This window comes from Anguilla rostrata, chromosome 2 (assembly GCF_018555375.3).
Source record: "Anguilla rostrata isolate EN2019 chromosome 2, ASM1855537v3, whole genome shotgun sequence".
NCBI lineage: Eukaryota > Metazoa > Chordata > Actinopteri > Anguilliformes > Anguillidae > Anguilla > Anguilla rostrata.
In genome coordinates this window covers 3,382,134-3,397,527 of record NC_057934.1, presented here as the reverse complement: position 1 = coordinate 3,397,527, position 15,394 = coordinate 3,382,134, and the positions used below count along the sequence as shown (strand labels likewise).

The 15,394-nt window shown below is 49.9% G+C and overlaps 1 protein-coding gene across 5 annotated transcripts in view; it reads right to left on the bottom strand.

The window, feature by feature from the left end:
* kcnq5b (potassium voltage-gated channel, KQT-like subfamily, member 5b) overlaps positions 1 to 15,394 on the bottom strand; it is a 138,122-nt gene that overhangs the window by 33,939 nt on the left and 88,789 nt on the right. For all 5 annotated transcript variants that reach the window (XM_064315866.1, XM_064315899.1, XM_064315880.1 and 2 more), the window contains exons 2-3: positions 8,007 to 8,097; positions 3,856 to 3,982 (exon numbers count right to left, since the gene is read on the bottom strand). In XM_064315866.1, coding sequence (XP_064171936.1) covers positions 3,856 to 3,982; positions 8,007 to 8,097 — 218 coding nt within the window. The remainder of the gene's footprint in view (positions 1 to 3,855; positions 3,983 to 8,006; positions 8,098 to 15,394) is intronic.

Sequence of the window (15,394 nt, the reverse complement as noted above, 5' to 3'; positions counted from 1 at the left end):
CTATGTCAATCTGAATCAGCCTTCCGTCTCTCTCTCCCTCTCTCTTTTTCTCTGAACTCTCTGTCTCTTGCCTCCAACAGACATGGAAAAATGCAGGGCCTAACCAGAGGGGTAATTTCACCACCAAACGGGAGACGCTGGAGAGAAACCAAAAGCCACCAAATGCCGTTTTCCGATTTTCTGCTGGAAAGACCAGCAAAGAAAATATCCCTGGAGTGATGGTGGAATAATTAGATAGATACCCGTTTCAAATCACTCTCCTCTTCCCTTCCACACAAACGCAGACACGCAGAGGACAGGAAGTTCAACAAGAACCCACTTCCTCTGCAGAATAATATCAAACCCTCAAAAATACACAAACAACTTAAAACCTCTGGCTCATTCCAATATTATCTTTTTCTCATGTCGCCTGGATCAAACTTTGGTCTTCTTCTCATGTTGCATTAACTGAAATTCAAAACCAAATACTTGACTTTTTTCGGTACATATTAAGTTATTTTGTTTCTTTGTTTAGTGTGTGTGTGTGTGTGTGTGTGTGTGTGAGAGAGAGAGAGAACAATGTCCTGCCTGTAGTCCTCCTTTGAGGGTCTCTGTGGCCAAGCTGCAACACAGCGAAACTCACAGCAAATCCCTCCGGGTTACCAACTTGAGAACACACTGAGATGCTGAACACGCAAGGCACCCAAACACACAGGACTGTGGGGAACCCACGGGGGTGCTGAACACATAGATCTGCTGAACACACAGGGGTGCTGAACACACAGAATGGCGAATGTCTCTAGGTCTAGGAGGATGGAGAGGAGAGAGGAGAGGAGAAATCCATTTTAGGCTCACGTGTCCTTGTGGACACAAGCCCACATGTACACACGCTACACAAGTAGCCCTTTCATTTCTGTCCATCTCTGGGAACTGGGGCCTCTCTGGTCAGGCTCACACGCGACTGCTCTCGTCCACCTCCTCCACAGTGCTTCCTTCATGCGCCAAACCCAGCTGAATCCCGCCATTATGCATTCATACGGCTGTCAGCACCAAATATGGACTCCTGACCTGCCCGAAAAAAAAAAACAAAAAAAAAAAACTACCCCAATACTCCGGCCCAGAGGGTCATCCGAAACCCACTGCAGGCGTCCGATAATCACTCTGAAGGATGATTTGGGGGCTGCAGTACAGTTCTGAGCTGGCCGGGCACGGCTGAGGCCTCACAGCCGGGAGGCCCGCGATCGATAGTCGTTAATTAGGGAAGTCGGCTGTTTTTATTTGGTTACGGTCATTGAGGGGCCAAAAGGGCATTGGGGTTTTTTGTTTCCCCCGTTCCGCTAACGATGTTTAAACGACTCGGGGTAGTGAAAATCACCTGCTTAACTACACCCGTAATTAAACAGTCCCAGTCCCGTGTAATCTGGGGGTTTGCAGCAGCGCAGGCCGCAGTGTGGGCCGTTAGCTTTAATGAGCTGCTTTTACAGCCTGTTGCGCTGCAGGTGAGCGCTGGACCCTGCTGAGCGCTCGGATGCGAGATTTAGGCTTTCCCCCTTCCCCTGCTTCAAGGGGGTGGGGGGGGGGGGATCCCCAAAATGGCAGGATGAAATACGGCGGCCGTACCCATCGGCGTTCGGGTCCGATTTATTAAAAGGGGAGGGAGCGATTACCTTCCCACAATCCCTCGTTTTCCCCCCTCCCACAAAGGGTAGATAGCATGCACCGCGTTAGCATGACCCGCGTTAGCACGACCCTCGTACGCTTCCGCGCGCGGCGCTGCGTTTCATCACAGTTACGCGGCACGCCCGTCCGTCCCGCCGACAGCCTCTCGCGAGCGCCGAGGGTCGCCAGAACAAAGCGGCCCGTAACCTCGTAAAAGCCCAACAGCGAGCATTTCTCTGCTTTAATGAGACGAGCCCCCCCCCCCATCCCCGACCCCCCCCCACACTCAAAACGCTTCCGCAGAACAACCGGCAGCTTCTTTAATGAGACGAGCCTCACCCCCCCCCCCCCCCCCCCCGCCACACTCGAAACGCTTCCGCAGGAACAACCGGCAGCGAACAGGGGAGGGGGGTGGGGGGTGGTGGGGGGAGGGATTCACATAAGGACAGTGGAGGCACCTGAAACTTTTGCGGGGCCTAATTTACAGCAGCGGGGGAAACGGCGAGCGAGCTTCAGCAGCTGAGAGCGAAGACGCAGCCGCAGACGCAGCCGCAGACGCAGACGCAGACGCAGACGCAGCCGCAGACGCAGACGCAGCCGCAGACGCAGACGCAGCCGCAGCCGCAGACGCAGACGCCGCGCTGCTCGCCAGGTGAGCGCGCTTTCACAGGTGAGCGCGAGGTCGTCGCGTCGGGCGCCTTCCCGTTGCGGTACACGCTAACGGAAAAAGTGAGCACGGGCGGCTTAGGCCGGGCGAGCGGGTGAGCTGCTCAGAGCAGAGCTGGCAGGATCACACAAACCATGCCCAATAGGGACAGAGAGAGCACAGCAACCTCTGGAACACACACACAACTACACTGGGCCCGTACGCATCAGCGTGTACCTGTGTATAAAATCTACCCTGAGCTCGAGGGTAATCTCTCTCTCTCTCTCTCTCTCTCTCTCTCTCTGTCTCTCTCTGTCTCTCTCTCTCTCTCTCTCTCTCTCTCTCTCATTCTTCGATCAGAACCCACCAAGCTGGCACCTCACCCAATAGAAATGTGTGCGCGCGCGTGTGTGTGTGTGTGTGGGTGTGTGTGTGTGCGCACGCGTGCTTGCATGCAGCCGTGTGTGTGCGTGTGTGTGCGTGCGTGTCTGGACGTCAGAACGCAGCCCAAATGAATATTGAATATCATCAGCCTTCCAGTCACCTAACGGGGCTCTTCGTGAAATACTTCTCAGTGCTCATGAGGTTTCTGATGAGGTATGACATTACATTACCCAGACCAGCTCGGGGTGGACAGCTGAAGCGTGACTACCCCGGCCTCTCGTGCGTTTCCTTTTTTCCTTTCGTTTAAAAAATTCCATCCGAAAAGGGGGCAACTAAATACGTCTAAATAACGGAAAGAATTTATGACTATTAAAGGGGGGCGACTTCGCTCAGAAACGAGCGTCGTATTCGACCGTAACCAAAGCTCCGTCTGCAGCGGAGCTGCTCGAGCCAGCGGCCTCTCCCAAAATCCTCTCGTTCCCCCGGAGCATCCGTCTCGCGTTTCCCAGGATCCTTTTCCTTCTACTCACGCAACGCAAACAACCGTCCGCGTGGATTTTTCCTCCCACCGCCTTCAGTTTTCTTTTCATTCATACCAAAAAATAAAGGGAAAGGGTGTGTGTGTGTGTGTGTGTGTGGGCGGGGGGGACAAAGTCCATACATTTCCCCAAAATAAATAAGGGGAACTGTGGGGTGCTCTGGAGAGTGCGTGCGTTCCATTAATAGAGGCCTTAAAGCCCACAAACAATAGAAGCTTCTGGCTGGGATGATTGACAGTCGGTGGTCTGGCTGTGATTGGGAGGGGGTGGGGTGGTGGGGCGGGGGAGGGGGTGAAAGGGTGTGAGAGGATCGGTGACTGTTGGAAAGCGAGGGAGGCTCTTATGTCCTGTAACCAACAGCTATAAAAACACAGGTGTGCGTGTGTGTGTGTGCGTGTGAGTGTGTGCCTGCGTGCATGTGCTTGGGTGTTTATATGTGAGTGTGTGTGTGCGCATTTGTATGTGAGTGTGTGCCTGCGTGCATGTGCTTGGCTGTGTGTGTGTGTGTGTGTGTGTGTGTGTGTGAGAGTGTATTTAAAACTCAATAAATACTAGAGGGCTATAGCATCCCCTGCCCCCCCACCCTGGCAGATCTTACCAGGGAAATGTGCCCCTCCCTATGCCCCCCCCCCCCTCTGAAGATCTTACCGATGATGCAGAAGGGCTTCCTGGCGAATCGCAGGCGACCCTGCCATCCTCTGTAGCGGCAGCAGCAGCCAGCGGACCAGATGCGGATGATGTACTCCAGACCGAACACCACGATCATCACAAACTCCTGCAGGACACAGAGACAAGAGGAGTGAGACCAAACACCACGATCACCCCAAACTCCTGAGGGACACAGAGACAAGAGGAGTGAGACCAAACACCACGATCACCCCAAACTCCTGCAGAACATAGAGACACAGAGACACAGGGGAAGCTTTCCTTTCAATGCGCTTTCATGTGTCCTACATTATACAGCGCTATATAAGGTCATCTGCACTGGGTTGAACTCACCCCCCATTCTGCACTGAGTTGAACTCACCCCCATTCTGCACTGAGTTGAACTCACCCCCATTCTGCACTGGGTTGAACTCAACCCCCCATTCTGCACTGAGTTGAACTCACCCATTCTGCATGGGTTGAACTCACCCCCATTCTGCACTGGGTTGAACTCACCCCCATTCTGCACTGAGTTGAACTCACCCCCATTCTGCACTGAGTTGAACTCACCCCCATTCTGCACTGAGTAGAACTCACCCCCCATCCTGCACTGAGTTGAACTCACCCCCCATTCTGCACTGGGTTGAACTCACCCCCATTCTGCACTGAGTTGAACTCACCCCCATTCTGCACTGAGTTACATTTTAGCCCAATTCTTTTTTTCTTCTTCTTACCCCTCCTCCTACTCCCCCCCCCCCCCCCCCAAGAAAGCAGAACAGAAACATAACATTATTGCGAACAAAAGGGCTGTGGTTTTAAATGTTTTTTTTGGGGGGGGTTTTTGTTTTTTTTTTTTGGTAATTTTCTTTAAACCAATATTTTCCCTCAAATGTTTTTCCCTCCGGTTTTGAATGTCACATCCTGTTTGTGAAACGGGCTCGTTACCATGACGCCTCGTCCGTTTCGCTCCAGAGCCCACCCGCAGCAAACTGCAGCAGTCACCTCGCCGAGAAAAAGACTATCCTCCCGACCGTAGCCCCCCCCCTTCCACTACTACGCGTAACTACTCTGAGACCCATAGGCATAGATTTCGGGGGGGGATACGCAGGGGATACGTCCCCGTCAATATTTAGTACACGTGCATTTGCCCCCCCCCCCCCCAAATAAAAACATAAAAGAAGCATTTCCACCATAAATTCATGCAGAAAAGGCACAAATTGGTGCATAAAAATTCACCAGAATGCAGGAAATTAAGTGTTTGACGCTCAAAATTTCCTGGGGGGGGGGGTGGGGCCAGACCGCCCGCTTAATGCCCCCCCCCAATGTTCAAACAAAACCTACGCCACTGCTGAGACCCCAAGCACGACCAACACTCTGGATTTTATTCTGACCCAATATATATCTGAGATTTTTTGGGAAGAACGATTGCGCTCTTGCTGTTCGGAGACCGCAGCGAGGATTAAAATACTCTCTCTCCCAGCAGCGCCTCAGAAATGGCGTCCCCGACACCGCGGTGCAGACGAACACGCGGCGCGTTTTAATAAGACGGGACAAACACTTTGTAAATAAATGAACCCAATAAAAAGTCTGATTTATTATGCATTAAAAAAGGGGGGACCACGCTTAATCCCGCGCGATTAGCCTATTAGCCGCCGGCGGCGAGCTAACGACTCGCTTTAATTTGCTATTTATAGAGCCGTTACAACGCAGCCGTAAAAGGGGGCGCGCTCGAGACTCGCTGCCGCCGGCCTGCCGCGCGGCTTTTAATTCGTTTGGCGAACTCCCCGCGGCGGGAAGCGTTTCGTAGCGGGAGTAATGGAACTCCGGCGTGCGCGGCGCAGCGCGGTTCGTTCCCTGCGAGCATCGATTCGACGGTTCCCCCGACCGTAGCGCCCGCGAGCGAGCGAGCGCGGGGTAATTAGGGCCATCTTCATTATCGCGAAAAAAAAACGGCGGTGGGCGGCGGCGGCGTCCCAGCGGGCCTCATCAAAGGCGTCGGAACGTTCAACAGCGTGCGGTGCGCTCGCATAAAGCTTCCCCCCCCCGATGTTGGAAACACACACGCGAAAGCAGTTCTCGGGAGTTACTCTCTCAGTGCCTTGACAACATCCAGGCGCCAGAAAAAGGCCAGGGTGCTACTGATTACAGGCTTTCATAGATTTCCATTGATTCAATATTAAAAAAAGGAGGGATTCAACATTCATGTAAAACCCATCAGAGAAAACCAAATAATGAAACTCATATTGCAACAATAAATAAAAAAATAAAAAGTGGATTTTCCTCCATGATTTCAATGCATGTAAAATAACATCAGTGATATGATCTTGCATGATGGTTGTTTGTATATGCAGTCTTAGTTGAAAAGTAATCAAATGAAAACAAACAAAAAGCAATCAGTCGGACAATGAAGCAGCCTGTCAATCAGTTAATCAATCAAATGTGTGTGTGTGTGTGTGTGTGGGGGGGGGGGGGGGTGATGTGAAAGCTCGCCCACATGTCTGCTACATTCCATCAATGACTTCAGTTTTACACGCGATCCCGCCTCGTGCGTGCGCTTTCAAACGGGCATAACCAAGGGGCCTGTTTTGCCAGAAACAGAAAGTTCATTAGTTGACCTAATGACTGTAATTAACGATTGGGGGGGGGGGGGGGTTATTAATCACTGACGTGGCTGACCTGTAGGGGGAGCCCCTTCAGGGGTCACCGCCTCCGCTAACGCCAAGGCCACTGTCATCAACCGTCATGTGCAGTGCATTATGGGACAGCAAAAAAAAGTTTTATCCTGAAGTGCCCAGAACGTGCTTGCCCGAGAGTTTGGCCAGTTCATTAGCGCCTGAACGATTGAGCGAGTGGGTGCGCTCGCTGGGTGTGAGCAAAACTTTCACGCCGTTATACAAGAACAAAGAAAACGAAAATAGATAGATACCAGTCAGCAATTTTGGGAACGAGGAACAAAACAATGCGTTTAGTCTTTTTTTTAGAGGGGGGGGGGGGGGCAGGGGGTTATCCCACCCCCCCCCCTTCACTACAGTCCTGGTCCTCCTGAAGCCCCTCCCTTTAATGTAATTCCAACGCTTCGAGTGAAGGACATCGACCGCGTGTGACCGCTAGGAGACCTGGAAACCCGCGGTCCTTCTCGACATTTCGGCACAGCGCGGAAATCGATGAGCGGCTGAAGCAGAAGTCACCGGCGGGATATCGAGCGAGCCCGGCTCTCAAAACGACCCGGCGGGATACTTCGTCTCCGACGAAAGGCCGCGGGGGTAAACGGATTTCGGTATCGCTCGAGCCCCTAATCGAATCGAGAGCGCGTGCGTCCGCGGCAGCTCGGTTACAGTACGCTCAATTAGAGGATGCTGGGAAACGGAGGATGCGCGAGCGAGATTGGCCTCGTCGGGCAGAGGCGAGCGACGCAAACCCCGGCGCTGCAGCGTGCCCGTGACGCAAATTAAATTTTCAATTAAACGTTTTTTTTTTCTTCCTTTTCTTTTTTCCCGTTGACCAGATGCCCATTGTTTTGATGGCAGGCTAATTCGTTTCAGCATTTAAATGAGTTGCGAATTGGATGATTGAGTCTGAAGCGGCAGATGTGAGGAGCGGGCGGAAATGCTGAACAGCGCGCTCGCCGGTGCGCCCCCTCGACTGCGTACGCGGGTGACGTCGAGCTCGCGCGCGCCGCGCTGTTTACGCGGTTCGTTATCTTTAGAGCGGGGAACTCACGACAGCCCGCGGTGACTCAGTATCAGTGACCTGACCTGATTCACTACCGGGACGGAACAAAATCGTTAAGGAGCTCTCTCCGGACGCACAGTTCAAAGTGAGCGTGTGAAGACTGGACAGTGATCATTTCGAGGTTATTGAAGAAACTACACAGTAAAAATGACCAGTTTTAATTCTACTCTGACACTGTTAGAGTTAACAGATCATATTTGGTCCCACTCTGGAATCTGAGGGCAAGCGGGGTAACTGGGGGGGGGGTCTCACAGGATGAGCAGGCAGTGGAGGAGAGCTCTGAGGGGACAGGGGGTAACTGGGGGTAATATGGGGGGTAACGGGGTCCACAGGATGAGCAGGCAGTGGGAGGAGAGCTCTGAGGGGAACAGGGGGGTAACTGGGGGGTAATATGGGGGGGGGGGGTAGCAGGGGGGTCTCACCAGGATGAGCAGGCAGTGGGAGGAGAGGTCCTGATGGGCTGGGATGGTGGAGAACACGGACAGGACCAGGCAACCGAACACCAGGATGAACCTGAAAGGGAACCGATAGGATTAGTCCACAGGCGCTCCTCGGCTGCCATCGATAATCACGCAAATGACGTTCTTCGTGACGTTAAGTCTGACGCCGCTGCTGTGCCGGCTGTGGCTGGGAGCTCCACAGGGCGACACGCCACTGGCGATCGTCGCCATCGCCGCTAAAAATGCGCATTAAGGCCGTGTGCGAAAGGTCCTCCTCTGACTCCACCCTGTGCGAGCCTGGCTGTAGTCTGCGCCGTGAAGAGATGAGACACCATGTGGGTCAGCGGAGAACCACGGGCATCCACACTCCCCCAAACCGGCACCCATGCCGCTGAGGTTGCCACACAGCTGGCCGTTCCAAATTAGGGTGGGAATTAGTCACAACCAGCACCGCAGTGGTCTGCAAATTATTATTATTTTTTGAAGACACTACTGAAAACACAATCCATCAAACCATACCGCTCAGTAAAGTAACAATCACCACCAGATATCTCGAGCAAATACGAAGCGTGATCCCAGGAGGGGCCGGCAGGGGGCGCTGTTTCTCATTGCCACTCCTCATTTAAAAAGGCTGATTACAGTTACCGCCCCTCACCTGGTCTCTGGGGCCTACACTGGCTACTGATTTTAAGGTTAAAGCCAAAGGCAGCACACCCTGCAGGCTGGGGTTGAAGGTCCACCTTTCCCAGCCTGGGCGTCCTAATTAGGCTCGCTGGTGATATGCCCTCCAGCATAAGCTCAGCCTAATCTCCTACCGCCTGTACATATCCTCTCAAGACATGCATTTTACAGAATACAACTCTAGAAACAGAAGCAGGAAAGCATGAAGACATCTTTTTATGCATGATAAATGCCCTGGATGTTTGGTTGCATAAATTCACTTAAACCTTGCATCTATTAAACATACACGTTTTCCTTTTTTTTAAAAAAAAACAATATAACATAACACAGTATGACTCTCTTTAGTCTTGGTCTTCATCTATTACATAGTAATAAACAAACACTACAATGGATTTTACTTAAATAGTTTTAAGTTGCATGTGCCCTATGGGGATTTTTTTTTCTATATACATTTTTGCAGTAGAGTTTACTCTACTTTAATGAAATAGATTCTGAAATTTAGCTTACAGCAGCATTAGCAAAACTCCTATTACACAATAAAGTAGGGCATACACAATGGAAATGCAAAGAAGATAAATTATTTATTGAAATATTATATATGAGTATTACTTACAAAGACATTAAATCCATCCAAAGCTATTACCTCACAGAAGGTGCTGTGGCTCTCCGGCACAGGGGAAAGGTTTCTGATTATTCACATTAATCCTCGAACAAAAACGTCTCAATACGATAAACATAATTACATTCCTCATTTACAGCTGACTGTCCCTGGAGCTTAAGGCTTTTAAAATAGCACCCAGAAAGCACAAATGAAAAATGGAAAACACACACATGCACACATTGCACACACACACACACACACACACACACATGCACACAGACACACAAGCACAATTACAAGATGGATTTATAACTTCTGAGCAAATATTTTATTAATTTATTTTTGACCGCCCAAGCGAGGAATATCATCACGACTGACAGGGCATAAAGGGTTGGTACAGTAGGTTATAGCTCAGTGTTGCAGAACAGAGGTTTTCTTTTAATTTTATTTTGACACAAAGGGGAGAAATATTAAACTATTGGGGGAAAGGGGTGGATATTTCATTTTCTTTTTAAAAAAAGCAAGAGTGATGCAATTTTACAGTTGTGAAAGCTGATGAGCACTGATACTGTAAGTCCATAAATGTACATTTTTGAAATTGCAGCAATCGGCACGGAAAAGGGACCAGAAACTAAATTGAAGTATTAAAGCAACGGATTTGCACCACGACCACATATCTATCAAGCAAAGGAACTACAGTGTTTATAGAGCAAAAATGGCTAGCACAACTCGCACCGTTAGAAAGCACGAGCTCCAAGTGCTGCTTTTCTAGGAGTCTGTGCTCATAAACATCGCTCCTCCGCGCGTTTTCTCCAGGGCATCTCTCTAAGCGCGGCTGCTTCCGCGCTAATAAAACACGCGGCACGCCGAGCACGATAATAACAACTTCTCCGTCGGCGACAGAAACGTCGTTGCGTCAAACAGAGACGAGAATGGCAAGTTTGCGGGAGAGCGCTGAATTCTAAAAAGACGCCGCAGACCTCGACTGTTCGGATGATTTGTTGCGCAGGCACGGGGCAGATGGTGCGCGGAGCCTCGCGCTCTCAGAATCAGACAGAGAGGGATTTGGAACTGGCCGGAGGTGCCGAGGGTGGCGCGAGGATTCATTCGCAGCTCCAGTGCTATTTTTTAGTTTTAAAAAAAATAATAATAATGTTGAGATGTGCTTTTGTTTATTTCTGTCTCGGGGTGCTTCTGTGTTTTGGGTTTGACAGTGTATGTGGAAGCTTGTATGTGTGTGTGTGTGTGTGTTTGTGTGTGTACATGTATGCAAATGTTAGTATGAATGTCGTTACATGTGTTCGTATGTGAGAATGTGCGTTTGTGTACATGTCAATGCGTGTGAGCATGTGTGGAGTTGTGTGTTTTCAGGTGTAGGCTGTGTGATAGTGTATGTAAGATCCTGTGTATGTATACTGTGTGTGTGTCTGTGTGTGTGCCAGAGTGCGACTGTGTGTGTGCTAGTGCATGTTTGTGCTTTTGAGTGTGTGGGCTTGTGTGTGCTCATGACTACAGTTAGCTGTAATAGCTGGTTGCTCAGGCGCACTGACTGGAGTCATACCTCCAGCATTAAAGGGTTTTCTCTCTGTTTCTCCCTGCCTCTCCTGTTCTGGGGCAAAAAAAAAAAAAAAAACTAAAAGCATCCAAGACCCCACTCTCGCCCCAGCACTACAGACCACTCACTGCAGACCAGCCCGCAGGCAGGCAGAGAGGACCGTGTATACGGCAAATAATGTAGCGCGCAGAGAGAGAGAGAGAGCGGCGTACGAGAAAGCACCGTTCACTGAACGGCCTTCTGGGAAAACACCTCAGCTCTACCGGCAAGACCGAGCGGCAATTATATTCCAGACGAAGCGGTCGGGGGGTGGGGTGGGGGGGGGGGGGTGCCGTCCTCTAACGGGGGGGAGACATCGCCGCCCGCGAGATGAGCGTCGAAACAAACACCGGCGTCCAATCGGTCAAACGCCTCGGCGGCGAGCGCGACTCCACTCTGACTGACAACTCGGGGTCAATAAGCGGGGTCAAGAGCCTGAGAGCGCGTGGAGCAGAGAGAGAGAGAAAGAGAGAGAGAGAGGGAGAGAGGACGCCGCTGTACATTCACAGCCATTATATTTCATACATTTCCACCTCCCAGTCTCTCTTGTGGCTATTTTTTTTTTTTTATCCAAAGAATAAGCCTCACTACAGAAGTCCCAGTAATGTGCACTAAAGACAGACTACTTCACTGTGGCAGTTCTGCGAAAACACTGGAGTGTTTGATTAATGCAACGCAGCGCGTAAGGGAAGTGTTCCTCGATCCGCTAGCGAAAAGCGGCGGCGAGCGGCCACATCCCGGCACGATTAATGTTCAGCGCTTCAAAAACTCGACACGTCGTTTCCCTTTTTTGTTTAAGAAGCCGCTGAATTTCACGTTCGGGATTAAGGAGAGTTTTTTGGGGTTTTTTTTTTACGGACGGGGAGATTGGCGGGCGCAGTCGCTACGGGGAGCAGAAGCTTCTCCAGCCCCTTCCTCCACCCCCCCCCCCCCTTCCCCCCGGTCACCTGTGTACAGGTGCGTACCCACACAGGAGCCTAATATACTGCAATATACTGCAAATATGTGCAGTTATATATGTGCTAAAAACAATGCCAGCCTACTGTAGGTCAAAGCAGTGAATTTATATTGTGAAACATTTTTGAGTAACAACGATTAGTATATTGTGAAGTGTTGCAGTATATTGATAGTAAATGTATTGCAATATAATTTCAAGTACATTCAATTCCAGTGGGTGAGTAGCTGTATAGGACAACTGAGGTGGGGTGGAGGAGAGGCATAAGGGGGGGGGGGGGGGGGGGTGGTTGAGGGGGCAGTGTGTGTTGATGGCTGACTGGGAACTGGGTTTTTTGGCTATCTTCTCCCAAAACTGTGCCAACCGGGAGCGGGGGTGACGCAGGACTGCTGAGGCGGTAAACGTGTGCCAGTGTTAATTAGGGAATCTGTGGAGGGAAATCTCAGTCATCTGGGCACCGGTCCTGTCGTGCACAGATGAACGAGCTGGCAGTCCCCAGTCTGAGGAGTTAAGGAGGCGCTCAAACACTAGAGGGCACTGTTGCAGCCTTCCAGAATAACCACAGAACGAGATGGAGATAGACGGGAAAAAAACAGAGTGCGAGAGAGAGAATGCGAGTGAAAGTCTTCACGCATGCATGAGATGAATTACTTCCTCTCGCCTGTGTTTTTTTTTGTTGTTTTGTTTTGTTTCCTTTTCCCTAAAAATGTAATCAGAAATGACTCTGTTTCTGTACCTGTCAGATGGAGGATCAACGGCATCCCCTAGGGGAGAGGGGAAATGTAGAGACGCCAAATCTTTTTGCGTCGAAAGAAGAGCGTGTTGAGCAATCATCAGACGCCTCTATCACATCCTCACAGTCCTGCCTACGCACCAGAGAGCCCCTCAATCCAGATGAGGAAGATTTGACAACCAGAGAAAACCACAGTAACGTATATGCACACCTGTCGCATTAACAGTCCAGCAAAATTTTAACATTTTTTAATCTCACGTTTTCCCCGTAGTAGTTCACTTCTTGGAGCTCTGCGAGGTAGCCACAGTCCTCCGCCACTAGACATTACCGATTCCATGTTCTGATTAATAGGACACCGCGAACAGTGGACAGCATTCGTCAAAGTGTTTTGACATTTCGTTGCATTGTGATGATATAACTCATTTGAATCTGAACTGGGGACTGATGAGGATTACGTTGCCCTGGTGACACAAGTGTGTGTGTGTGTGGGGGGGGATCTGCTATTATGAAAAATAAAAGTTTTTTTTTTTTTTTTTTGCACTACCCTGTAAATTTGGAGACGATACAAGGGATTTCTTACAACTTACAAAACGTGAGCATTGAATGTGACCAGGAGTAGAACGAAAGTAACATACAGATAAACTGTGTCGTTTCAGATGGGCAGTATGCAAGTGCAGCAGCAATAATGCACAAATAAAACATCTAACCTTCACATGTATAGACATGTGTGCACAGTCTGTACTTGGAAACATCATCTCCCCCCCCGCCCCCGCCCCCCCGAAGGTCCACCCCTGCGGTTTCTCTGAGCTCAGTTCATAACTGCGTCCGACACGTGACCTTCACACGCGCATAATGAAAAGCACATACCCACAATGCACTGCACTACAACGGGTTGCGGCTTTTCCTGCGGTTCTGTACGCGAACGTCCTGCTCGCGGGGGGGGAAGAGCCGAAGCTCGTTTTGGTAACGTCGGCGCGAAGCGGCGCCTCGTCGAGCGCCTCTGGGATGCTTCAAAGAAAACGAAACCATTTTCAGCTGCATCTCCGCGACCTTTCCTGACCACAACAAACGCAGGGCTTCAGCTACCGAGAGCAGGGAGAAAATTACTGCTGTAAATTACCCGGGATGAACACATCGCACAATCTGTAGTGTTTTAGTCTTTGTTATGTAATTACTGCTGGCGAAATGGGCCGAAATGAGAAATAATTTGCACAAGGGAAAGAGAGAGAGAGAGAGAGAGAGAGAGAGAGAGGGAGCGGGCTTGTGGTAGAGAGGCAGGAGATACAGAGAGGCAGGGAAATGGAAGAACAAAGAGAGCTAACACTTCACTGGAACTATATGCCACCAAGGTGACATAACAGTGCCATAATAATGACCTAATGCCTGTTATTCATCAGCCATTATAATGGCTAATAACAGCTTATGACAATGTCATACCACCGTTTTAATGCACAGTGTAAACTTGTCGAAATGAAGACACACATCTTTCCGTAAGTTCATTTTTAACTAACCATTTTAAATAGTCATTTAAATGTAAGATAAAATTTCATGCTAAAAATTTCATCAACTATAGCCTACTTTAATTACATCATTTATGAACCACTTCTAAAACTACTTTGTATGCTAAATTAAATTGGTATACTTTAAGTGCACATTAAACCTCGATCCAAGTGTGCTTCCGGAAAGTAAAGGCACGTTAAGTGCATCATCTCACATTTAATTCAGAAAAAGTGTACTTAAGGCATACTTCTAAGTACACTTCTTTTTGATAAGAGTGGATACAGTTAAGTCTGCTGTTCAGTAGCTGTAAAAGGCATCAAAGTGGAGGTGAGAATCAGGTGCAGAGGCTTCACTGGCCTGTTGCTTGGGAGTCTCCAAGTCCTCAAGTCCTGGGACCTGAGCAACACCAGTCATTTTCCATCACACTAATACGAAATATAAAACGGCCAAAAGCCACCGATCGGTACGCAACGCCGCATGAATTATGACAGCTGCGTTTTGAATTATGGAACGCTTCAAACAAACGGGTTTGGGGGGGGGGGGGCGCATCTGCTTTTAAATACTCTGCATCTTACTGGGGAGGTCGACCGGAGCGCTGCTCCCTTTCACTAATAAATGAGCCTGATCGATTTTGTGGGAAATGCTTGGAGGCACATGTTCGGAAACTTCAACACAGACACTTATATACAGACCACAATCAAAATGGCAGCGTCGTAGGTTCCTTCGCAGGTGCCACTGAGTTTTAAAAAATGGTAGGAGAGGGAAAAGGAGAGTGCCTTTGTAATCAGCTGGGTCCTGTGCGTGCTTGGGGGCGGAGATGGAGGGTGGCGAGGTGTTTGTGAGGAACACCTGGCTCTCACGCACTCCAGCACTACACCTGAACATTCCTCCTCTTTTGTCGGAACCCAGCTCCCTGTGCTCGGCTACCCTCAACGCCGTTCTCTTTCATTAGCACCAGACAGAGCCGCAAAGTGGCTAATGGGGGAAGACCATAGATCAATACTGATCGATTTGTGTTCACCTTTCTTTACGAAGTCTGACATACCAAAAGGTGCAACACGCGCACACACACGCACGCACACATGCACGCACACACACATACACACACACACGCAAATGCATACCTGTACTTGAACACACACATTTATGCAGGCTGCACATCCACTCACTCTCTCATTGACCTCTAATGAGCAGCACGTCCTGCTCAGGAAGAAATACTTTTAACACCTCCTTTTGCCTGAAAACATTTCGACAGAACTCATCCGGTGCCGGCTGACACCGCCGCCGCCGCCCGAAATGCAGAGTC